Source organism: Manacus candei, unplaced genomic scaffold (genome assembly GCF_025592945.1).
Source record: "Manacus candei isolate 608988 ecotype Guabito, Panama unplaced genomic scaffold, ASM2559294v1 h1tg000071l, whole genome shotgun sequence".
NCBI classification, from domain to species: domain Eukaryota; kingdom Metazoa; phylum Chordata; class Aves; order Passeriformes; family Pipridae; genus Manacus; species Manacus candei.
The window spans coordinates 2,748,868-2,773,844 of record NW_026138119.1 but is presented as its reverse complement, the minus strand read 5'-3'; the positions used below and the strand labels follow the sequence as shown (position 1 = coordinate 2,773,844).

The 24,977-nt window shown below is 47.8% G+C and overlaps 3 protein-coding genes across 4 annotated transcripts; 2 read left to right on the top strand and 1 right to left on the bottom strand.

The window, feature by feature from the left end:
• Positions 1-332: 332 nt before the first annotated feature.
• PMPCA (peptidase, mitochondrial processing subunit alpha) lies at positions 333-5,905 on the bottom strand. The gene is made up of 13 exons (XM_051807663.1): positions 5,827-5,905; positions 5,420-5,622; positions 5,226-5,305; positions 4,377-4,459; positions 3,990-4,084; positions 3,747-3,847; positions 3,088-3,351; positions 2,761-2,853; positions 2,389-2,507; positions 2,038-2,128; positions 1,852-1,914; positions 1,423-1,567; positions 333-1,133 (listed from the first exon to the last, which is right to left on the bottom strand). Exons 1-13 carry the CDS (start codon positions 5,877-5,879, stop codon positions 964-966), a joined length of 1,560 nt encoding a protein of 519 aa, XP_051663623.1. The 5' UTR covers positions 5,880-5,905; the 3' UTR covers positions 333-963.
• Positions 5,880-9,625, top strand: ENTR1 (endosome associated trafficking regulator 1; the record flags this gene model as incomplete). The annotated part of the gene is made up of 7 exons (XM_051808121.1): positions 5,880-6,125; positions 6,203-6,448; positions 6,921-6,994; positions 7,597-7,708; positions 8,231-8,293; positions 8,944-9,080; positions 9,464-9,625. Coding segments are annotated over 7 exons (972 nt in total), but the record flags the coding sequence as incomplete, so codon positions are not given.
• On the top strand, positions 9,624-24,871 carry SNAPC4 (small nuclear RNA activating complex polypeptide 4). 2 transcript variants are annotated; one of them, XM_051807630.1, is made up of 23 exons: positions 9,624-10,224; positions 11,014-11,060; positions 11,404-11,559; positions 12,022-12,147; positions 12,293-12,371; positions 12,875-12,956; positions 13,495-13,599; positions 14,096-14,168; positions 14,426-14,590; positions 14,807-14,954; positions 15,285-15,391; positions 15,645-15,739; positions 15,997-16,091; positions 16,349-16,434; positions 17,117-17,533; positions 18,461-18,550; positions 18,760-19,003; positions 19,094-19,164; positions 19,481-19,579; positions 19,792-19,819; positions 20,259-22,327; positions 23,592-23,707; positions 24,363-24,871. In XM_051807630.1, the coding sequence occupies exons 1-23, from the start codon at positions 10,044-10,046 to the stop codon at positions 24,400-24,402; spliced, it is 4,719 nt and encodes a 1,572-aa protein (XP_051663590.1). In that variant the 5' UTR covers positions 9,624-10,043; the 3' UTR covers positions 24,403-24,871. The 2 variants fall into 2 exon arrangements, with proteins under 2 accessions (XP_051663590.1, XP_051663593.1); XM_051807633.1 differs by having other exon boundaries at positions 9,755-10,224; positions 23,592-23,722.
• Positions 24,872-24,977: the final 106 nt, after the last annotated feature.

Sequence of the window (24,977 nt, the reverse complement as noted above, 5' to 3'; positions counted from 1 at the left end):
AGTGCTCTGCTCCCAGTTTGATTGCTCCTCACCATACACAGCTAAGAGTGAAGTGCTGCAATGCAGCTGTTTATATTTTTAAACCCATGTGTTGGGGGATTACGTAAATCAAATGTTTTATTCCTCGTTTGAGCCTCCCTTTCTTCAGTACGTCACGTGTGGCACTTGGCTTTCTGTAACGTGGAGTTGGTCAAGACTGTTTCTAAATGCTGTAATTTTGTGATCTTGGCTCTCAGCTGAGGGACATCTCAGCTGTGAGACAAATGATTGTGTCTTCTTTTTGCAAGGCCTTAAGTTCATCTGAGTGACACTGAGGAAATGAGGTACGAGTTTTAAGGTGCAGCAGCAACTCCTTTAATAACTGTTTGTAAAGCAACCCTGGAGGAACTTTTATTCTTTAGCACAGTTCACTTCTGGGTGAAAAACCTGAAGAACAGGATCGTTTTCATTCTCAGGTGTCCATGTAGCATTATGCACAGTATCTCTGCAGATGAACTCCACAGAAACTTGGTTATGCCATGGGTCTGCTTCCCTCTGAGCTCCAGCAAAATGATGAAGTTATTCCCAGACATGTGACTCCTGGTGAGTACTACTGATGAAATGAATCCATGATTTGTAACAAAACCTGGACTGCAGGAAACTTTTTGCCAAACTTGACAGGGATAATAACTATTATTGTCCTAATTCAGTTTGAGCAAGTCTTTGTTCAACTTGGTAACAGCTATAAATACTCTTTGAATTCAGAGGTGTAAGCCAAGCTCTTTAAGGTGCCACCACATCCCTCGGGAAGGAATCCCACCGAGTCCGGTGCTCCGAAGCAGCTTTGCCCAGTGGCAGCACAGCTCCATGGTTGCACAGCATGGCTGGGAAGATGGGAGGGAGGGAGGGTGGTACAGCAACGTTATACTCTGAAAACCACGTTCCAAAAGAAGGGAGTCTGTGAGCCTGGCAGGACGTGCTGCTCTATCGGAAGAGCCGGTACAGCCGCGGGAGCCGCCCGTCCTTGCTGGAAAGCGCTGCCTGGATGTGCTCATAGGAGGGCAGGTCTGTCAGGTCACCCAGGGCAGCCACAGCTGGCTTCTTGTGGAGCATCTTAGTGACCACCCTCTTGATATCAGTAGGTTTCACCTGACCTGCAGGCAAAAAAAAAAAGGCAGAGCTGTGACAACATCGTAAGTAGAATAATACTCAGAAAAACAATCACTGACTCTTTTCTTCCATGCTTCTGGTTTTCCCTTCCTTCTGACTAAATAAGCCCTGTGCTACCCTGAAAGCAATCAAGAACAGTTTGAAATATATTTGTGCAGTATTTATGCCCCCAGGCTTTCTCAGGCAATTCAGCTGTGCTGCAGGAATATGTTCTAAGTTGTCCTGCCCCAACTGTACCTACAGTTCACTCAAGGCAAGGCACTGTGTACTCACCAATGAGGGCACAGAGCTCATGAGGTAGCTTCCTTGTGTTGGTGGCCAACACCTGCCTTCCCACATCCTCAAAGATCACTGGCCTAGACTCGAGGTTCATCATGAGCATGGACTTGAGCTGCGTCTTCGCTCGCTCGAGTTCTACCTGTGAAGGAGCAGGAAATACAAATAATGTTCCAAAAATTCTGGTGGCTGCTCTCTAACAGAAGATAACATGGAAGAGTTCTACAGTGTGTTTACAGAATCCCAGGATGGTTTGCTTGGAAAGGACCTTAAGGCTCATCTCTTTCCACCCCCCTGCCATGGGCAGGGACACTTTTCCCTTGGAGCAACCCCAGGTTGCTCCAAGCCCCATCTAACTTGGCCTTGAACAATTCCAGGGATTATTTCAACTCAAAGACCGTCTGCAAGTTCAAATGTGCTACTGACCTCTCCCACTGCTCCTGCCATGAGGATGAATTCTCTGGTGATGATTTCCACCATCTCCCGAACCTACGGAGAACAGATTAGTGAAAGAAGATCAGAACAACACTTACTGTGTCAACATTACTGCCTGGTACTGAGTGATGTGGTTACTTTTTAAGGACGCCTGTCTTTGAATACAGGACTCTGTACCTGTTTGGGATCTGCACTGGCATGGATACACAGGAGACCTGTGTCCTCGTAACTGTGGTGGTAAGAGGTTGCATTGTACATCCAGTGGTGCCTGTGGAAATACAAACAGCATTTTCAAATTTAAAACCCAAAATTTACATGTAAAAATTAAACAAACACAGACAGTGACTGCCCTCCCAGTGCACTTTCAGGATTCTCAGCACTGCCAATGAGACTTTCACCCTCTCAAAATGCCAACTGACAAACCAGTCCCATGCTTCGAGCAGAATAACCTGACGATGTTTGCTTCCATTTTTTCCATATGAACCTGCTGGAGGACTGTTTCTGCCACCCCTTAAAAGGCAAACCAACCTGTTGAGCACATTGAGGTATAGTCGGGTGAACATGCCCTTGCCAGGCCCTCCAGCTGAGAAAGAGCCACCACCTCCCATCATCATGTTTAGCACCGCAAAGGGAATGAAATCGTCCTCCTGAATTGCAACAAGAAATTCAGTCAGATCATGGCAGAGCTCTCAAGGGTCTGGGGTCAGTAAAGGGCAGGGAAAGAAAGAAACATGGTACAAGAAGAGTGGGAAGGTCAGTGCCTGCATCAAACTGTCAGTGGAAAAGCTGCTTGTCTGAGCATGCAGCAGCAAGAGTGCCAATGTTTCTGTAATGAGTCACTGTTCTGGGATTCTTCAAGTACAGGGCTCCCAAAACAAGGGACTTTAGGTTAATACTTACTAAAAATGAGCAGCTTTCTAACCCAATCATGATGTGGGTGAGCTCTGGGATGGGAGTAGGGCCCAGACTCACATCTGACATGTCTTTTTCAACCTGTGGGAAGAGCAGACAGGTTATTAAGACTGATTTTTCACTGCTGTTGCATCCAGCTTGATACATTCCTAATAATTAACCTGTCACCCAATTACCAGCTGTCACAGCCACTTTTGGCTCATACTCATGAACAGTATGTAACTTTAGAAAAGCGAAAACCAGCTCAACTCCAAATCTGCCCTTCCAACTGACAGCAGAGGGGCACAACACCGCCTGCACCCCTTCACCCCTTACCTTGACGATGCCTCCCGTGTACTGAGCCACGGACCTGTCCACGCCCCTGCTCTGCCCAGTGCCCCACACGGGCTCCACTCCCAGCAGGTATTTCCTGGCACACTCCACCAGCTGCTCGTGCTCGATGCCCACCCCAGCCAGCACCATCCTGTCAGGGGTGTAGTAGCTGCGCAGGTACGAGTGCAGCACGTCCCGATCGATTTTGTCCGTGTTCTCCACGGGGCAGAACCTGTTCAGTCCAACTGTGTTGTCTCTGAAGGCTGCCTGAAAGGGAACAGACACATTCAAGTAACAAATATCACCTCACCCCCCTAAAGCCCTCATCTAAACCTCCCCTTTCTGTTTTGGAATTAAGCCGACCTGTTTGAGACACATAAAAGAGGAAAGGCTGAGCATTATTTCATTAATCAACATACTGTCACCCACATCAACAAAGGTTAAGTTGCAGATAGTTTTTTTTTAGTTTAGGTTAGAATCTTTCACAAGTGTAGAATGCTGGATTTCAGAGTGGAGGGACAGCAAAATTCTCCCATCACTGAAATCGAATCGAGTAACAAAATAACCTGGTTTCAGAATAACGTAAAATAAACCCTGGAGCTGACAGAAAAATGAGAAGAATGCAGGGGACTGCATGCAAGGTGGAATTTTCAGTGTGTTACCGCATGGATCATCTCAGTGAGCAGAGGCTCTGGGTCAGGCCTCATGTTCAAGTCCTCCAGCTCAAACCGTATGGCCGTGCGGGTCATCTCGATCTCCTCATCTGGAACGGGACAGAGAGCAAGAGATGACAACCCCCAACTGCTGCAAGGGAAGTTCTTTATGAGCACAATGTAGTGGAGAATTCTAAGAGCAAGCCACATCTTGGAGGTTTTTTTTAGAGGCAGAGAATTGTGCTCCCAGACCTGATAACCTGGGCTGCAGCGCTACGTCGGCCAGCAGGTTGACCACGGTGTCCAGGCCTCTGGCATCAGCAGACACAGCGTACATGATGGTGTCCCTGCAACACAGACAGACAGTTCTGCACTGAGAACTCACTTCTGGGATCAGTCAGTGTCATTTCAGTATCAGGAAATTACAGGTAAAGCTGCTTCACTTGTTAAATGCTTTCAAGAGGAAATAGAACTGACTTTAAAAACCTGTTCAGGTTCAGTTTTGTAGCTTCCCAGCAGCCACCACAAATGGATTTCTGCTGCTTGGAAACAAAAAGTGGCTTTTACTGCCCCACACCAGAAAAAGGAACTCAAAGTGTTTGTCAGTGTTATAAGAAGAGCAGGAGAAGGAGATCCCACCTCGATGCCTGGCAGTCACAAATGCCTCCATGCTTCTCCAAGGTGAGGAGAATTTCATCCTTGCTGCCAAACTGAGCTGTGGACTAAGAAAGAAAATACCAGTGTTATTAATTATTAAAGCAATAACTTTTTATAACCCTTCAGTGTAGCCCAGAACAACCATCTTCTACATTCTTTTAGTCAAGTGGTTTGATCAATACTCACTGACCCTGGAGATAAAAGCACAACAGGCTTTCAAAATGTAATAATGGGCACAATAATTAAGTGGGAATTAAGAGGGATGATTAAAAGGAAGGAGCACCTCTCCTATAAGGAAAGGCTGAGAGAGTTGTTCAGCCTGTAGAAGAGAAAACTTGGGGTGACCTAATTTTGGCCTTTCAGTACCTGATGGAAGCCTACAAGAAAAATGGAGAGAGACTTGTGACAAGAGTCTGGAATGACAGGACAAGGGAGAATGGCTTCAAACTGAAAGAAGGTAGGATTAGATGGGACATTGGGAAGGAATTGTTCCCTGTGAGGGTGGTGAGGCCCTGGCACAGGTTGCCCAGAGAAGCTGTGGCTGCCCCATCCCTGGTAGTGTCCAAGGCCAGGTTGGACGGGGCTTGGAGCAACCTGGGCAAGTGGAAGGTGTCCCTGCCCAGAGCAGGGCGTGGGACTGGATGGTCTTTAAGGTCCTGTCCAACCTAAACCATTCTGTGGTTCTATCATTCTGGGAATACTGTCAGCATTATTTAAACAGTTCAAGTGCACAGAGCCCTGTGGGTCAGGCCCTGCCCTTGGCTGTTCCCCCTCCCTTCCCGTGCAGATTTCGGGTGCTCAGGATCCCATGCTGGGCACTGCAGTACTCACAGAGAAGGCCAGCTTTTCCAAGAAGTGGGAGATACCACTGAGATATTTTGCTTCGTGTCTTGATCCCGAATTCACAAGAACTGGCGTTAAGAAGAGAATAAATCAGTGTAACTTTTGCACCTCCGGTCCTTACACAGACACCCGGCTCCGGGGGAGCCGTGGTGTCACCAACCCTTGCCCCTCCGGGTACTCACTGCCCACGGTGCAGAACTGCCCGAACTTGTTCTGGGAGGCGACGCGCAGCCCGTTCTCCAGCACCGTCACCCTCGTCTCGAAGCGCTCCCGGCCCTCGGCGGCCGCGAACACGGCCTTGGGCACGCCGGGCAGCGGGCACGTCAGCGACACGCTGGGGTAGGCTCCGCCGCCGCTGTAGCTCCGCCCGGCCGCCAGCCCGCACCTGGGGACACCGGGGACATCGTCGGGATGTGCGGGGACACCGCGCCGGCAGCGCCTCCGCCAAGGCCGGCACCGAGCGCTGCGCGCCCCAGGGCCGGCACCCAGCGCTGCCCGCCTTCCCCCGCGGTGCTGGGCGCTGTCCCCTCCGCGGGCGGTCCCCAGCGCCATCCCCCGCCCAGCCCGGTGCCCCCGGGACCGCGCTCACCGCCGAGCCGCCCCGCGGGCTCCGCGCCCCAGCCACGCCATGGCCGCCGCCATCTTGCCGCCACCCGGGACCGCCGGGTCACGTGGGCGGGGCCGCGAGGGGAAAGGGGCGTGGCCGACCCTGCCGCTCGCTCGCTGAGTGGCCCGTCCCGCTGGGGAGGCCTCGCCCCGCGGAGCCCTCAGGCTGCCATGGCGGCCGAGCCGCTCCCGGGGCCGCTCCCGGTCGAGCCCAACCCCTTCTCCTTCCGAGAGTTCGTCCGCACCAAGGCCCGCTGCGGCGGGGCGGGCGAAGCCCCCCAGGTAAGGCCCTGGGCGGCGGCGCGGCTGGGTCCTGCCCTGCCTCAGCGCCCTCCTCAGCCCTTCTCTCCCCTGCGCAGGCTGCGCCGCCCGGGCCCGTCGCGCTCCCGCTTCCCGCAATGCCCTCAGAGGTGGGGCGTGAGGAAGAGGAGGAGGAGGAGGAGGAGGAAGAGTGGAGCGAGAGCTACCAGCCGCTGGCTGTGGAGCGGGCCCACCTCGCTGCCGCCGGACCCGCCTCGCCCTCCGCCGGCTCCTTCTGCTTGGCCGCCCCCGGAGCCCCCCCGGGCCCGGGCTGTGCTCCCTCACGGCAGCCCAGCTACGAGCAGGTGAGCGCTGCCCGCCCCCCGGCACCTTCGCTGTCGGGCGAGCCCTGGGCTGGGTGTCCGCTGGTTGCAGGACTCGGTGTCACAGCCCGCTGCCTGAAGAGCAGCTGAGGCAGAGAGGCAGGTCTGGAAAAGCGCTTTTCAGCATGAGTCAGGTCCAGCGCCTTCCCTGCCCTTCTGCTCTGGGTATGACCCAGGTGACTTCCTCGTGCTCCTGCCCCTGGAGGTCACGTTAATTTAGAATTGGCAGTGTTTAATTAGTCACATCTTGCACGGGTTGCTCAGTGCCACCCTCCTGTGCCCCATGGGGTCAGTGAAGTGGTTTCCAGAGAGGAAAACTGAGTGCAAAATTAAGCATGAATGTATTAGAAAGTGCAAGAATTCCTAGCATTAAAGCTGAATATTTTGGTGTTGGACTGTTTGTAGTGTTGTGAAACAGCACCCTCAATCCTAATGAGAATGTTTCCTTTTTCAGCTGAAAGAAGAGAATGCCACTTTGAGAAGCAAGATCAGTAAACTTCAAATTCTCTCTGAAACCCAAGCAGACAAGTGCGTAAGACACAGTGTGGGGGAAATAACCACCCAAGGAGTTGGATTAAAAGAGGGGCTCACTGGGAACAGTGCCCTTAAAGAATCAAAATGTAGTTGAAAGCTATGCTATTTATTAAAAAAAGCATTAGCAAACCTGTTTTTCATATTGGAAAAGTCTTGGAAACCAGGTAGCCAGCTGACATCTGATGTGTTTGTGTGGCCTGTGCTTCGTGCAGTGCAAGTGGTGGGTGAGAACAAGGGCAGGGCTCAACAGGATGCATTTCAGAAAGCTTTAGATTAACAAAATAATAAATATTCATCTCTCTCCTTTGAAGCAAAAAGAATAGATTTTATTTTTGCTGGTGAGCAGCCTGGGAGACCTGAATTCCCTAAGGTTAAACAACCTGGTGACCCAGCTGGGGTGGCAGTTTCTTCAGGTCTGAATCTGATGGATGTGGAACAGAGAAATCCCCTGAGCCACAGCCTAGAACTGGAGCTCTGTGGGAAGAACTATTTTTTCTTATAAAAGAATGAGTTTCTTGATCCTTACTTGATCCCTAGAATTTTCTTCCTAAAGTATTTAACTTTACAAGCACTTACTGTACATCTCTTTTTTTAAGGATGAGGAAGCTTGAGAAAAAGCTTGAGGAAAACAAAATCAAAGAAGAAAAAGAAACACAGGATCTGGAAGCAATGGTGCAGCATGTGGAGCAAAATCTCCAGCTGATGACTGTAAGTGTTGGTGTTTGCAGTTGGAACTGTGGTTCCATCCCTTTTCCTCCTTTCCCGGGAGAGGGAGGGAAGCTGAAGTGATTGCTTCACCCAAACAGCTCTGATGGGTTCAAACTTTTCCCTTGGAACAAGACAGCATCCCAGACCCTTTCTTTCCCTAGAGTAAGGCAGGTCTTTGCTTTAATGTAATTTCTGGATTCATCAGCTGAAGTTGCTTTTTTGCAGCCTTCTGACAACACATCCTGCGTGAACTCTGAACTGTTTTTTCTCTTTGCTTATTTATACTGAGTGTCTTTTTCTCTTGTCCAAGAAAAAAGAATGAATAATGTCCAGAAGAGCTGGGTGGCACCTGCAGATCCCAGAAAAGAGAAATGGGGAGGGGAGGAAGGAGCTGTTTCCACCTCCTAAAGCATTCAGAACACGGGATGGGCAAACACAAACCATATTCCTCCAAGTTCTGTGCTAGAATCACTCATTCCTGTGTAGTCCTCTGTGGTGTAAATAATCTTTGTTGTGTTTCAGAAACGGGCTGTTAAAGCTGAGAACAGCGCTGCCAAGCTGAGACAGGAGAACACCCTGCTCCAGGTATGGAGCAGCATTCCTGGGGCCTGGCTGGGGAACTGGGGCTGCAGGGATATGTCTTGGAATTGAGCCTCTAAAGAGGATAGTGCAAGATTTTTGCAGGCCATTGGGGAAATACTGAGGGTGTTCTCAGGTTCAGTTGTGGTGCCCTGCCAGAGGCTGGGAAGACCTGGATGGTGCCAGCCTTTTCAGTGGTGCCCAGTGACAGGATGAGGAGCAATGGCCATAAATTAAAACACAACAAGTTCCACCTCAGCATGAAGAAGAACTTCTTTCCATGGAAGGTGGCAGAGCACTGGAACAGCTGTCCAGGGAAGTCATGGATTTTCCCTCTCTGGAGATGTTCCAGATGCATTCCTGTGTCACCTGCTCTGGGTCACCCTGCCTTGGCAGGGGTTTGGACTGGATGATCTCCAGAGGCCTGTTTCAACCCTAATGATTCTGGGATTCTGGGAAGGCATTCCCTCCTGGCAGTCTGGTGTTGGGATCTAGTTGCTATTTATTGCATCCTTTTATTCTCTTCACTACCTTTGTGTGAGTGATTTTATTACATGACATAAACATAAACTGCTACATGAACACGTTCATTAGTTGTAAGGTATCCACTGGAGTTTTGTGGCTATTTATCCCAGTTTTTGCCTGTTTCCCCCCAGGTCCAGCTGAGGAATTACAAGGCAGAGAACGAGGCCCTGCAGCTGGGACAGGCAGGGCTGGCAGCAGCAAAGCAGAATGCAGAGCTGGCCCTGCAGCACCTGCTCAGGGTCACAACCAGCTCCCGAGCATCCATCAGGTGAGACACCTCTCCTGAGGCCATCCCAGGCTCTGGGCTGAATCCTGGGCTCACAAATAAACCTCCTCAGGAGGTTTTTTTAGCACTGAATCTCAGGTTTTTGTCTTTTGTGTGCCAGATGAGTTACTCCATGTTCTTATTCCCCTTCAGTGTGTTTTCCTCCAAGTACAGGTAAAATAAAAATAACTGGAAATAAAGTGTAGGTAAAATGAAAAAATAACTGGGATGTAGGAGTCTCTAAGTCTCTGATACTTCACTTTAAGAAGTGAAGGTTCCAGTCTTGATAAGCTGTTGCTTGATAGGTCACAGAGTGGGCAAACCCCCCAAAACTGCCCCTGAATTCTCTGGTCCCCCCATGTAACACTGTGTCTCTCCCATTCCAGGCAGCTCCTCTCCGGAGCAGAATCCCTGCAGCTCGTCACTGATCTCCTGAAATCCATCGACAGAATTTCCGAGGTGTCAGAGGATGGACAGTGAGTGACTCAGACACCACGGAGGACTTTGCTTTCATTTAGTAACCATTACTAAAAAGCGAATTTTTGATACTCGGCCTCGTATCGATGCACGGAGCTGCAGAACTGGCGTCCCCATCCCTCCGCACCGCGCAGCCGATGGATCGCTAAATCCCGAAGGGACAGGAGCGCATCCCTGTTCCCGCGGGGCTGGGAGCACTGCCCCTCCTCCGCGAGCACCTCAGCGTTCAGCTGGGGCTCCTCGTGCCGCGGCAGGCGAAGGGGCTGTGGGTCGGATCCCGATCCCAATCCCGATCCCGATCCCACCAAACCCCCGCTGGGTCTCGGTCCCTGCAGGGCCCGGGGCCGCCCCACGTGCGCCGAACCCCGTCCCGATTGGCTGCGCGGCGTCACGTGGGAGCCCAGCTGACCCGGGAGCCCGCGGCGATTGGTCAGGGGCGCGGGGGGGGCGGGGCCAGGCGCAGCCCCAGCGCGGAGCGGCGGCCCCGCCATGTCCGGCGGGCCGGGCCCGGCCGGGCCCTCGCGGACCCCTCGGAGCCCCCCGGGGCTCGACCTGGACGCCGAGCGGGAGAGGATCCGTCGCGAGATCGAGGAGCTGGAACGCAGCCTGGAGCCCGGCGGGGTCGGCGTCGAGCTGGCCGTGTCCGACTGCAGCCTCAGCTCCGGCAGCGGTACGGGCTCGGGGGGGCTCGGAGGGGTGGCCCAGGAGCTGCCGCACCGGCGTGGGGCGTGTTCTCGTGGTGAAACCCCCGGAGCCGGCCGAGAGCTCCCTGACGGACGGGTCTGGTCGGTTCTGGTCACTGGGGACGGGCGGGCTCACGACACCAAACAGCCCAAAAATACTTCCCGGAGTGAAACCACAGCATCTGAAGGGGCATCACAAACCCTGTGTGATCCGCTCCATCCCACAGCCCGCCCGCGCCGCCTGAAGTTCGTTTTCCAAAGCAAAGGGGAGGTGGTAACAGCTCGAGCATCTCTGTCCGTAGTGGCTTCACCCATCTCTGTTTTGGTGGTGCAAGTCTGAATAACTTTTATCAGGAGTTGGTACCACTGGGTGCAAACCGAGGTGTTGCTGAGGGCCTGTTGGTGCTCTCAGAGTTTGTGTTTCTGTTGGCTTGGAATGTTCACTTGGCTGCTCACCCTTTGGCCTCTCACCCTTTGGCCTCTCATTTGCCACCGTGTGCAGGACCAGGATGTAGCTGGATTATTGCTTTAGTTATCCTACCTTAGTTATCCACAGCTGCTCTTTTTTCCTACTCTAGAATGAAAAAAATGCAGATGTGGAGTGTAACTAAATACAACTTTACTTCACAATGTTGTCAGTATCCAAAGCCACTAATTGCCATGTCTGGATTCTCTGTGATGCTTTATTCTGTCTGCTTTAATTGAAAAGTTTTGGGTTCGAAGCTTTCCTTTTATCCCACTATAATCAGCACTTTTGTATTTTTGTTGTCCGACAGATGATGATGAAGATGATGATGATAATGAAGATTCTCATGGTGAAATGGTAAATATTTTCTCTTTAAACATATCTTTCCATCTGTCTGTTGAAGGGAAAATGGGGAAATCCGGGCAGCTGCCTTGGCTCTGTGCTCAGGAAGGGTTAATACCAGCCCTGGAGTTTGGAGATTCCTGTCCAGGATTTTGTTATTCAGTGTAATACACAGATTTCTTCAAGTGACCACAAATGACAGGGGGCAGAGGCCTCACTGCTCTGGTGCTGCTGATCCCTGTCCCTGGAAACACCACAGGCTGTGGGTCAAACAGGTGTCAAATTAGAAAATTAATTATGTTACATAGCTGCCTTTAAAGCAAGTATTTCTTTCCCTTTTCCCCTTAAATGCCTCAAGGAAATGGAAAGAGAAGAAGACAGCAGTGATGATGATATTGAGAGCCTGCCACAGGATCCAGAAACGTGCCTGCAGATGAACCATGTGTACCAGGAGGTTATCCAGGAAAAGATTGAGGAAGTAGAGCTGGTCATTGCACAAAACAGAGAGCAGCAGGTGAGCAGCACAGGACAGAAATGTTAATTTCTGTGCTTTTCTGGGTTGCCATTTGCCATCTTCACCTCCCCTAAAGCCTAGAAAGACTTCCCAGGATATTCCTAGTGCATCACAGGTGCCAGAGGAATCAGCTGGAGCAGTCACAGTCCCATATCCATGTGCTGGTGCAGTGCTCAGCTGGCTTGGCCAGGAATCAGGTGCATTTTCTTCCTGGCAGTTCAAACCATCTTACACTTTAGCTTGCTGTGGCAAATTAGTATTTTATTAATGTTTGAATCACCTGCATTGCACTGTATAAAGTCAGGAAGCTCCAAATCCTGCCTTTTAACATTCACTGATTTACAGTCTGGTGCTGCAAACTTGAACCCTGCCTGGGATGTTTGTGGTGGCTCAGCCACTGCTCTCTGAAATCAGGAGTTTGAGGGAGACACTGACGCTGTTTAATTAACTCTTGTCTTGCAGAAGGAAATCATGGGTGAACTCGATGGTTCAAAAACAGCCAAGGCAGGAGATGGCAGAAGTCTACCAGCAAATGTGTTTTTGGGTCACTTTATGAAGCCTTACTTTAAGGATAAAACCACAGGAATTGTAAGTACCTGTAACTGTGTCTTCAGTGATAGATTTGCATTGTAACTGTTTTTGTAGCAGTTCATGCTCAAGTTCTAGGGAGAAAGAATAACTTTTCTGCATGTCTGACTCTTCCAGTGTATCTAACCCTTCTAATCCTCACCAGGGCCCTCCTTCCAATGAAGATGCCAAGGAAAAGGCAGCTCAGGGCATAAAATCCTTTGAACAACTGCATTCAGCAAAGTGTAAGTAACTCTGTGGGCTGTTCAGTGTTCTAGAAGAGCTATAACAAATGTATATATTCATATTGTTAGTCTGTGTGTGCCATTTGCAGCTAAACATCAACATTTGTGATGTTGCAAACTTGACTCCACAAAAAATGTAATTAAAAGAGAATGGGATGCTCTGTAAATTGTTTTATTGAGTGATTAGTGATTTATTTGCATGTTTTGATGCATCAACTCCTGTGAGCACTCCAAAACCATGGTGCAAGGGTAGAGAGAAGTTCAAGGGGCACCTCCAGCTCTAGGTGGTCACGGACACCTTGATGATGATCTTGACTGAGGTTTTGTTGGAGATAAAACTGAGTGAGGGGCTGCGATTTGCCCAAGTCAGATGTGACATCAGTGATGTAGGCAGGGAACTCCTACTGCAGACCTGGGGGATGTTTCCAAGGGTCTTGGAAGCAGTGGGTTTCCCTTGGCAGTGGTTCTGCACTGATGTCTGACTGCTCCACTGTTTGGTTCAGGGAAGAGCAGGGAGAAGACGCTGTTGCAGAAATCAGTGGTGAGCGACCGCTTGCAACGCCTGCTCCAGCCAAAGCTCCTGAAGTGAGTACTGACAAAACCCCTCTTTTCTCCTGAGAATGTGACATGTGAAAGAAGGAGAAGGTAGATGTGGAGATTCCACCTGCTTCAGCAAGTTCCTGTGTTAACTGTTTGTGTTTGTGTGATTTTATAGCCATCTATTTCTTCCCATTGACACATAATTTAAAATAGTCTGCAGGGCTTGAAGCTGGAATTGTGACATGTAGTGAGTCATAATGGTGTGTCCAGAGGGAGATTTCTGTGCTGGAGCTGGTACAACAGCAGTCTTTCTTGCTGTTGTAACAACCTTTGGTTCCCCCTGTAAATACTAAAATGGTTAATCTGAGACATGTTCTGGGTCAGTGACTGTATTGAAGGAGTAAAAGTAGGACAATGAGTGTGCCATGTGGGAGGACCTGGGAGAACAGCAGTTTTGTGTGGAAATAAACTGAAGGAAGGAATGATTCTGATGGAGAAACTGTCTCTGCTGAATGTCTTCTTATACCATTGACCTCATTCCCATTTAGTCCTATTAAGTAATGATAAAAATGTCTTTGAACAGGATGAGTTATTGGAATCAGAAACTGGAGAAGGTCAAGACTGAAACTGAGAAACAGACCTTGGAAAAGCAAATCAAAGAAGTGGAGCGAGAAATAGAAGCAATTAAGTAAGTCTTTTTATGTTCTTGGTGAAAAATAAATGTCTCTTCTTGGAATTTAGCTTTTACAGTTCTCTTCTTCTACTTCTAGATGTGATGTTTGGAGAAATGCTTATTTTTGTGTTGGCTTGTAAAAAATGAAGTGCTGTTGAGCAGCTCCTTCATCCCCACAGTTCTTTACCAAAAATTTTGTTTTGGGCCTTGATACACAAAATGTAGTATCTATATCCATTGTAGAGGTGCTGCTTTAGATAGCTCTTGGTTTAACAACAAAGGAGCAGAGAGTTCTGAAATGTTTAATACCTTTCAGCTTTTGCTCATGAACGTGTCTAGAGCAACATATTTGGATATTACATTAATTGTTTCTCCTGCAAAACCAAGTGTTCAGTTCTTGTGGAAGTCAGGAACAGGTGGGAGGAAAAAAATGAAGCAGGATCAAGAAGACAAAGTGTTTAATTAACCATTTAACATGGTTCTTTCTTGTTCTTTGTACCTTCTGCTGTAGCCAACTGCCAGAAAGTGACTTGTTAGGAAACAGATTCGATGAGCACGACTGGGAGAAAATCTCAAACATCCATGTAAGTTGGGGGATCAGCTGTCTTATGGCTTCTGATATCTGTGTCCCTTCTCTTGAAAACCTTCTGGCTTGGTTTGCATCCACTGTTTCCATCGTGCATTTCTCCAAGTTGACTGCTGATTTGATCTCAGATTGTTAAATCTGATGGTTTAAAACCTGGCAATAAGATATCTGGAATGCTAAATATTGGTGTTCCTGTCTGTCCTGCTGTTTCAGTCCCAGCTTTAAGATGAAACAGATTTTTGTTGTTTCTTTTAGTTTGATGGGCAACGTAGTGCAGAAGAACTGAAGAAGTTCTGGGAAAATTGGGAGCATCCAAGCATCAACAAAAAGGAGTGGACTGAGGAGGAAATAGAGAGGCTGAAGCGGATCGCTGCTAAACACAACTACCTGGACTGGCAGACCATAGCCCAGGAGCTGGGGGTAAGGTCTGAGGTGACAAATCACTTCATTCTCACTGAACTGTGCCTCATATCAGGTTTCAGAAAACAATGTTGATGCTAATCCACTGTTAATTAATGCTTTTCTGAGAAATGTCCAAGAACAGTGCCAAAAAAATTTGGTAATTCAGCCTTTCCCTTTTGCTTTTAGTCCTCATAAATAACCAGTTCTCTGTGTATCTGTTTTCTTTGTATTAAGACAAACAGGACACCTTTCCAGTGCTTGCAGAAGTATCAAATCTATAATAAAGATTTGAAAAGGAAGGAATGGACTAAGAGTGAAGATCAGATGCTTTTAGAGCTGGTTCAAGAGATGAGAGTGGGAAGCCATATCCCATACAAGAAAAGTAAGTGACCTACAAGTGACAAAGTCTTCCATTCACCTGAGTCTAACAGCTGGTGTTTTCAGCCTGTCAGACATGTGGGAGCTGAAACCTTTCCTAACTTTCTGTAGCTGCAGGATGGATTGTTGGGTTATCATGTGTGTAATGCAGATAATGCCGTTATAAACAGTGACATTTTTTGTATACCGTGCTCTTTCCATGCTTGTGTGCCATAGTTTAAGAGATTAAAATGCTGCTTATGGCAATCACTGCTTGGAAATCTCACCATTAGAATGTAAGGAAAAGAAAAACATTGTTTACAACAGATTTCAAAACAGACCCTTGTGTTTCTAGTTGCTTATTACATGGAAGGAAGAGATTCTGCTCAGCTGATCTACCGCTGGACAAAGAGCGTGGACCCCAGCTTGAAGAAAGGACCCTGGACACCAGAGGAAGATGCTGTAAGCTCTGTTCTCTGGTGCCTGGAATTGCAGGGTGGGAATGTGAAGAGTGTTGAGGTGGTGCAAGGCTGTGTAGAGCTGAGCTTTAGCAGTGGCACAGAGGGGTGTAAAACGGACCAAGGCGGGCAGTTTACAGAGGGCTCAGAAACTCCTAAACACTTGAGAGATTTACAACACCAATACAACTACTTCTATCTCAGGCCTGTTAGGATGTTACTGGTGAGAATTTCAACTCTTTGTCTGATGAACACAGATGCTGTTGGCTGCAGTGAAGAAGTATGGAGAGAAGGACTGGTATAAAATCAGGACAGAGGTGCCGGGGAGGAGCGATGCTCAGTGCAGAGACAGGTGAGTGTAAATGTCCCAAGAGTGTTTCAGGTTTATTACCCCTGATGCAACTTATTTTACAAGTGTTTGATTTGCTTAAACCAGTGTTCCCTTAGGGGCTGTTTTATGGAGTGGTTATGGTCTAAATAGTCATAAGGGAGTAGGGATTGGACCCCTTGGAAAAAGGAAGGCTCTGGTTTTGTTCAGGAGTATGCAGTGATGATTTGAGCTGTACAAGCAGGATTGAATGTTCCTTACTGTGGTTTTTCATTTGGAAGGTACTTAAAAGCATTGCACTGGGATGTAAAGAAAGGCAAGTGGAGCTTAGAGGAAGAGGAGCAGCTGATTGAACTGGTTGAAAAGCATGGCCTGGGTAGGTGTTTCTGTGACTTGCTCTATACAAGTTTAGAGAACTAAGCATCATTAAAGGTACAGGCTCTGCTTTGTACTGCTGATTGCAGCCTTCCTTGTATTGTGTGTTGTGGGTATTAAAGATTTGAGATCCATTCATGCAGTAGCTCTTATACAAGAAAATGAATAGTGTATGTATAATGTTCTGCACTGAAAAAGCCTTTGTGCTCAGTGTGTGGCAGCAGTGGTCATGTTTTACATCCTTTGCATCCTTTTTAGGTCACTGGAGTAAAATAGCTTCTGAGTTGCCACATCGGACTGGCTCCCAGTGCCTGAGCAAGTGGAAACTCATGATTGGGTCTAAGGTACTGTGAAAATCCTGCTGGGGCACAGTCCCATCTCTTCAGTTAAAATTCTCTAAACTAAAAGTAGAATCCTTAAAATCAGTGCAAAAATTGACATGGATTTTTGCACAATCGAGATTTTTGTCTTGGGTGTTCACGGTTTAATTTTTTGATATGTTAAAGCAGCCTTTGTTCTGAAGGTCTCAAGTTAATTTGCTGTATATTTGTATGTTATCCAGAATTCTTTACTCCCTTGACATGGCTGTAAGGATGGGATATACCTAGGTTTTAATGTGTGTACCTCATGAGTTGCCAGTTTTGGTAACAAGCATTACAGAAATTCTGGCTGCTTAACACTATGTTGAAGATGGTCTTGTTTCCACTGACAAAGCACCTGCCCTAGGGAGGGATCTGTAGCCACCCAAATATGTCAGAATGGGGCTCTGTACTTAGTTTGTACTTCCACATGCACCAGTTCTTCACAGAAACTTGTATTTGTAGCTTATTCTTTGCATACAAGAATCTAAACCAAAATCCATGTACTGGGTGTAGCCAATCTTAGCAGAAGCAAAGCAGAACTATCCATGTGAAAGCCACTGGTACGATTCTGCCCTATGAAACTTTTGACTTTCTGATTTGAGAGAGTTTCAAGCCAAGGGTGAACACTGGCTAAAACTTGTCTGTGTCTTTTTTGGCCGAGAAGAAAAGATCCAGGGCAGCAAAACGGCAGCACATTGAGGAGAGTTCCACCTCTTCAGAGAGCAGCAGTGAGGACATAGAGCTGGACTTGGCAGACAGCTCAGAGGAGGAGGAGGAGGAGGAGGAGATGACAAGCAGGACCAGCAAGGAGGAGTGTGCACTCCCCAGCATTGATTTATGGATACCAACACAGCCAGACACGCAGGAGGCAAACAAAGGAAGATCCCAGACCTCAGCCCTCTTCTCTCTTGGGAGTGCTGATGCAGGGACCAGTGGCAGTGACATTCCAAGGGCAGTGTGTGATGGAGACACAGGCAGAGCTGCTGATAAATCATCTGAGCTGAACACTCTGCTGAGGGGCATCGCACGGCCCCACTCCACAGATATCGTGGTGAGGAATCCAGCAGAAGTAATGGCCAAGGTGAGCTGGGATTCCCAGGCTGGGCTTGCTGGGATGGGAGCTGAGGCACGACTGGGAGGTGCAGCAGCTGCAGTAAGGAGGGGATGTGATGAGCAGATGACAAAATCTTTTTCTCACCTCTGTTGGCTGCCTTCTCACTGTGCCATCAGAGGGAGCTGTTGGAAACTCAGCCGTGGGATTAAACGGAAATTTCCAGCGCTACCTCCCCGTGCATTACCCAGAAAATAACTGTGTTCTTCCTGTGTGTACTGTCACACCAACAAAACTCTGTTCAGATCTTCATAAAGCAGAATTGTCCAGTGAGTTATGGTGTCTTTGGAAGAATTAAGTCACTTGCACATCCATATCTGATTCTGAGCTGGGTTTTCACCCCAGATCGGATGCTGAAGCAGTAAAAACCCTCCTAAGCACATTTTTGCAGCAGGATATTCCTTAGCAAAATATGTGATGTCTAAATCACTATTTAAGTTCACACAAGCAAAATTATTCTGAGTTCTGGGTTCAGAATTTGAATGTGTGCCCTGGACTGTGGGCAGACAAGTTTGTTGGGTTACAGATACAGCATTATTTTACTAGTAGAAGTTTAGGGAAAAATCAGTGACTTCTCCAAACATCTTGCTGTTCCTTCCCTTGTACTGTTAAGTCAAAAAATGCAGAGAGAATCACTCAGTAAATTCTGCCCCTCAGTGTGAGTTTTGGTAGATAATTCACACAAATCTTTTATGAAACAACCATTTGGTGTTGTGAAGATGCATAAGGACTGAAAAACAAGGTAAAGATCTGCTCCTCAGGGCTGATTTCATTTAATACGATACTTTCAACAGCAGGAATGTTGAAAACTCTTGTACCTGCTGTGCATATTCAGTGCAAGTAATTCTCTCTGAATTGCCCTCCCTTTTATCTTTCCTTGTGTGCTTTCATGTCAAGGCTTCCCAGTGTGGAAAACAAGTGCTGCGGGTTACCCTGGAGGATGTGAGAAGAATATTAAGGAATAACACATTCTTTCAGAGGAAATTTGTAAGTGCCTCTTCTGTCTTGTCTTCTCTTGTGACATCAGCACTTCCAGGCTGTATTTAGTGGGGATTTTTTTTAATATATAATGACATATCTTCTTGCACTGTAGTCCCAGGAGAAAAAGGTCATCATTTTTTGTCGTATCTGCCTCGTGAATAGTTTGTCCTGGGACAAACTGTTGGAACTCTAATTGTGTATTTTTTCATGCACAGCAATTCAAGATGCTAAAACCTCCTGTTGGCCTTTTAGCAAAAACAGCTGGAGGGAGTGCAGCTGTTGGCCAGAATCTCCAGGGGCTGCAGAACGTGACACACAAAAGTTATCGCCAGGAGAGGGAGCGTTGGAAGAGGCTCAGCCTGGACAGGAAGCTGCTCATGGCAATGACCCCTTGGGTGGGCAATGTGCTGCTGCCCTGCACCTTGCAGACTGGGAAGATGGCTTTTCATCAGACAAAAGGTACTTCTGACCCATCCTGCTTTCTGTCTCTACTTTCTGACATCTCGTAAGTGAATTCCCAGCTGATTTTGATGTTGGATTCTTTCCTAGCTGATGCTATTCAAGAGAAGGTCAAGTCAATCAGTCTCACAAGCACTCCCCTGTTCACACTGTTCATTCAGGTAGGTATTACTGTCTTAATAGCATTATCTGCTTTCAAACAGTGGTAATCTTTATTTTTCTGTATTTGAGGCTTAAGTACATGATTTATCTTTGTTTCTTAAATAATATAATTACTGGATTAATCTGGCCTTGTGCCTTGCATATGATATTTCTTAAATCCTGCATCCAAAATCTAATCCTGCCAGGGCTTTCCTGTAAGTGTAAGAATGTCCCCAGAATCTTGCATGTGAAGCATGTCCCATCCATCTTGTCTATCACTGACCCCACAGAACATTTTTGTTCTCAATCAAATGTTAATGAAGTTCTCCCTTGCAGCTCTTTCAGATTGACACCAAGGGCTGTATGAAGATTATTCGTGAGAGGAAGCTGAGGGAGTTAGAGCTGCTCAAGGCTGATGCAAGAAGGCCTCAGCAGGTATTGGGCAGGGTTTGTTTCTAAGCTTTTCCCACTGAAGTCTTAAATAAACATTTTTTAATTGTTTGGCCAGTAGTGCTGTTTGTGCATGTGTTACCAGTTCGTTTTGGTTCAGAGGCATAATAATCTTGGCAGATGTGGGTTTGATTCACATCTGTGCTGGTTTAATGAGGTATCTCAGAAGTATAATTTAATGTATTTTTTTTTTACAGGCTTCCCAAAACATGGAGGCTTCTTCAGGTACCTACCAGAACATTTATTTTTATGATGTGCAAGAACTTTCACTTATTTAATCACCGTTACATTAACGACCAGTTTAACTGAAATGAGAACTTTTGGAACAAAACTGCACTGTCATGCTCATTTTTGCTAACTCTTGGATCTCTGTTATTGGCTAAACATGTTCCTCTTTGGTAAGGACCAGAAGAAACACTGGAGGGCTGGGGGACCAGTGGCACTGGACCAGTCCAATGCCTTGCTCAGTGATGTCAGCTTGTTATCACGGTTATCTGAAGGATGCCAGGACATGCCTTGATTAAATCAGGACTATAATGCTGTAGGAATTCTCACAAACAAGAATTTTGCCACTTCCTGTGCAGGGTACTTCTTTTTCATAGCTAAGGAATGGCTTTTGAAAATACTGTTTGTTCATTTTAATTTTATTTCCTCTCCTCTGTAGGCAATTCATCCCAGCCTTGTGCTCAGAGGAGCTCCCAACGGGGCATACCAAGGAGTGCTGTCAGGAGACCTGTTACCTTAAAAGCAAGAGGAACTTGTGCTGCTGCCTTTGAGAGCAGTGCCCCAGCTCCTCCAGCCCAGGGGCAAAGGCAGAAGCCTAAAACTGTCTCAGAATTACTGAGAGAGAAGAGGTTAAGGGAGGCCCAGGCTAAGAAGGCCATGCAGAGGACAGTGTTGGTGGCCCCACAGGTCCTGGTTTCAGGGCCTTTGATAATCCAGCACCCACCACAGCAAATCATTCCTTCTGCACAAGCAGGGAGCAAACCTTCAGCAGCTGGTTGTGCAAATAGCCAAGTACAGGGTGCACCAGCTCCAGTGCCAGCAAGTGCTTCTGCTGCAGGTTCCACTTCTGCTGTTGTGCCTGAAAACCATTCCTCAGCAGTGCCAGCAACGGGGGAAGGCCCTGGTTGCTCACAAGGGACAGATCTGCAGTGCAATAAGGAACTAAAAGAGCAAGGTCTGGAAAGCAGCCCTGAAGGAGGGGGTTTTCCAGGCATGAATCCAGCTGCAGCAGAGAAGACCCCAGATCAGGGAGGGTGCAATGGTCAGGTCGTAGCCGGTAGCTCAGCCCCAGTCGTGCTGCAAAACCAGGCTTTTGTGCCAGGCCAGATCACAGTGGTGCCTGTTGGCCTGGAGTCTGGCACCAACAAACTGTCCCTTTCCACACCAGTCCCCTGTGAGCTGAACAGTAACGGGCCACAACACAGGCCTGTCAGCCTCTTGCCTGCTCTTGTCACTCCCCAAGCTGGATCTCCTGTGATTCCCAACAGCATCCTGCCCTTCACATGGGTGGTAACCCCACGAGCTCTGCTCCCCACCGCTGTGCAAACTGTGGTGGGTGTTCCCCAAGGAACACCAGATGCTCCTGGGAGAGGTCAGTGTCAGACAGCTGTGACTTCCAATGGCAGTGTCTCTGGTTTGGGAGTCACTCCTGTAGCAGCTGGAGCAAATCCACCTCACCCCAGCAGTGCAGAGACAAAAGGACCAAGTTCCCAGGGAGCAGGAGTTCCTTTGGGAAAGGCAGCTGACCATTCCACGATCCTCTTACCCGGGACCTCGGTGAGTCCTGGATGCACCTCATCCAGTGTTTCTTCTGTAACACCTGCATGTTCCAATGGCTTCTCCAAGGCTTCTGACTCTCCTGCAGCTCCAACTGCTCCTCCACCTGACACCACAGCCCCGGTGCTGCCCCAGACACAGCCCCCTGCAAACACTCAGGGGGCTGATCCCCAACATATGTCCAGCCTTGCCAGCTTGGGAAAGAGCCCTGGCTCTGCTACAGCAAACACAGAGATTATCACACAGGGGGTTGTGCTCCAGCCAGGAGATCTGGTTCCTCATGGCAGTGTCCCAGGGAGCTCGGGTTGCTTTGCTGCCCAAGCCTTGAAGAACAGACCCATTGCCTCCAAACCGCCGACGGCGCAGCCCGAGGACATCCCCCCCCAGCCAAGCACTTCCAGTGCAGAGAAGAATCTCCTTGACCTCAGCCTGATTTCCCTGGAAGACGAGGGGCTGGTGAGGGAGTGGCTGAGTGGGAAACGAGGTGTCCAGGTCCCATCACTGCAAACCAGGCTGCCTTATTTGCCACCTTTTCTGAGCAACATAAAAACCCTCTCGAAGCTCCTCCTGCAGAAAGCAGCTCTGGAGGAGCAAGCATCAAGTCTCCTGCCCTCTGATGCCACTGAGGATGGAGGCACTCGGGATGTTTTCCATGCTATTGGAGAACTGGTGCAGCAGAAACTGGGTGATAACCCTGCTTACCTCCTGCTGAAAGCCAGATTCCTGGCAGCATTCACACTCCCAGCTGTCCTGGCAACTCTGCCTCCTCCAAAAGTGACAACAACTCTGTCAGCCAGCAGGAAGCAATATGAGGAGAGTGATGAAGAGGAGTGGCAGAGTGAGAAGGAAGTGTCTGAGGAAGAGAGTTGTGGGAATGAATTAACAGGAGTACAGTTGGATTGGAGAGTTGGGGATGAGCCTGGAGACAAAGATGCTGATTTACTAAATCAGGTAAAACAGATGCCAGGAGCTAAAAGCAGAAAGTTACTCTCAGCTAAATATTGCACTGGAACCCAGGGAGAATCCTTCACTGTTTATAAATGTAGCAGAAATTTGGTCCTTTTGAATAAACATGGTTTTACAGCTGATAAAAGGAAAAGCTCTGCAGCTCAACTGGGAGCCCTTAGTCCAAGGCTAAAAGTCTGTGCTTTATGGGGCACATTAAACTTGACAATTCCCAGAAGTGGATATCAAAACTCCCTTCCTTTTACAGCTTATAACCTGCTGCACTGACTTGTATTTTTGAAATCAGGCCCTTGTTTTTCATTGTATGTGTGCTCAAAATCCCAGTAATATCAGGGTAATTGTATATGTTCTATTTGCATCTTCATCCCAAATTGGTTTATGTGGCCACAAGGTCCACCCCAAGTCAATCTCTAATTTTTAAGTTAAATCCATTACTGCCCAGCACTCTTTCTTACAAAACACACGAGGAAGTTGTGCAGCTCAGACTTGCATTTCAAATCATTGTGGCTCCAAAGTAAACAAACAAAACACTGATGAAGATGAATCAACAAGGCAAATGGCTGTTTCTATAGAAAGATGGCCAAGCTGCCTAAAAATCAGAGCTTCCCCAGCAGATTTCTTTCTGTTCTGGCTCTGACTTTTGGGTCTGGGCCAAGTTCAGTGTTGTCTGAACTGTGAGCAGTTGCTCCAAAAGTCACCAGCAGGTTTTCACTGCCAACCTCTCTTCTGTGTCACCTTCCAGGCTCACTCCCACTCCCGTGATTCCCACTACAGCCAGGTTGTTTTCCTGGTGGTTTCCAGGGGAAAGTTTGTGGTAGGGGTTGTGTTTCAGGAGCAATCAGCAGCTGGTGTGACCTGTGCTGTCTGGGGCACTGTCTGGCTCCAGCAGCGAGAGCCAAAGCATCACTCATGGCAGGCACCCAACCTCTAACAAAAGGTTGTGCCACAACCTCTGTAATGGACAGTTGTGCCCAGACAGAAACAACAGCAGGAATTGCTCTGCTTTGGGAGCAGGAACAGGAGGAAATGTCAGTGTTGGCTGAAGGTTTTGCTCTGAAAACTCAGGGATATTTTGTGCTTTGTCTGACAACACTGGTAACAGAATGTTGTCCCATGCTTATTTTCGAAGGTAAATGGAAGATTATTTTGGAAATCTTGCTGAGCTCCATAAAATAAAAAGATGGCTGAAGGGGTTATTTGCAATTCTGCTCATTCTCATGATTCTGATCATCTCCTGCTTATGTTGCAGGGCCGGGGGGCTGAAGAGGGCACTGCCCACTCTGCCTTGGATTCCTGCACTGCTGTGGCTGAAGCCAGTGCTGCTCCAGTCAGGAGAAGTACCCGCTGCAGGAAGAGGAGGAGGATGTGAGAAGGACATGTGTTAGTAGCTACTCAGAGACTTGTATTTTGTGCCTGAGAACCTGAACCACATTTGTCTGTGGTTCAGCTCAGACAATGAATCACGGCCCCAGGAAAGGACTGAAATTATCTCTGCTCTTGTTCCCCGAGGACACAGAGTTCTACAGTCACCACTAATCACACCCTAAGGCTGATAATCTGTTGTGGGGAGTGAAAGTTCATGTCTGTATGATAAAATTATAGATACAACAGTCACGAAGTTCAAACATTTGGCAGCCTCTTAGTCCATGCCCTGCCTACTAGTGTGGTACCTAGCTGGTAGCTCTCTACAGGCTTGGCTGCCAGTGGGTGCTTCACTGGAGTTTAACTCTTCTTTGAACAACTCTGTGGGGTTTTGAGGGATTTATTTCCCCTTTATGGCTTCATTTCTCTACACTTATAACAGGCCAGCTTCTGTAGGGTACAAGTGTGTGATGTCCCTAGTATCTGTTGAGGCTTTTGGTGCAAGAGATGGAATGAATATGAGCAGTGTTTGATTCTCATGGTTGTCAGATGACACTGCTCGAGTTTTTTTCTTTAAAATTTGTTTTAGAAACTCCAAAAGAGCAACTTCCCTATAAAAATGCTGTGACTGATAGGAGCTGTTTGTGCTTTGTTACAGAGGTCACTGGAATGAGCTCTGCCTCCCTGCATGGCAGTAGGAGGTACTCTTTGCACTGTTCACTTTTACCACTTCCAACACACCAACTGGATGGACCTGGGAAAGAGGAAAATGGCTGGACTGGTTTTTCCATCACCTAACAAAATCTGCATCTGTAGGAAAGGTGCAGAAATGGAAGAAAATGGCTGGAGGGAAATCATTCAGGCATGGACCAATTCTGCTCTTTCAAACTCAACACCTACCATAGATGCTGGGGGAGAAGGTGCTGGAAATCTGGGGGAACCAGCAATGTTGGTTATTTATTTCTTTTTTGTTCAGCCCCTATTTATGTAAATGTTTATCCATGTTCAGAATATGTTGTTAATTGGGTGGGTTTTAGTGCTGTGACAGTGGCTTTGCTTGCTAACTGACTGAATGCTGCTGAATAAGCAGCAGATTAATTTTGTATCAAAATGGGTCTTAAGTATTTGTTGAAATACAGATGTTTTATTTTTCTCACTTAAAAATTACTGCTGTATTCTGTGTGGTTTTTTCCCTGGTAAATAGTGCTTTTAATAACGTGTGTATGAGTGTGATTGCTAATGAGAAAAATGAAGTTTGCAAGCTGCATGAAAA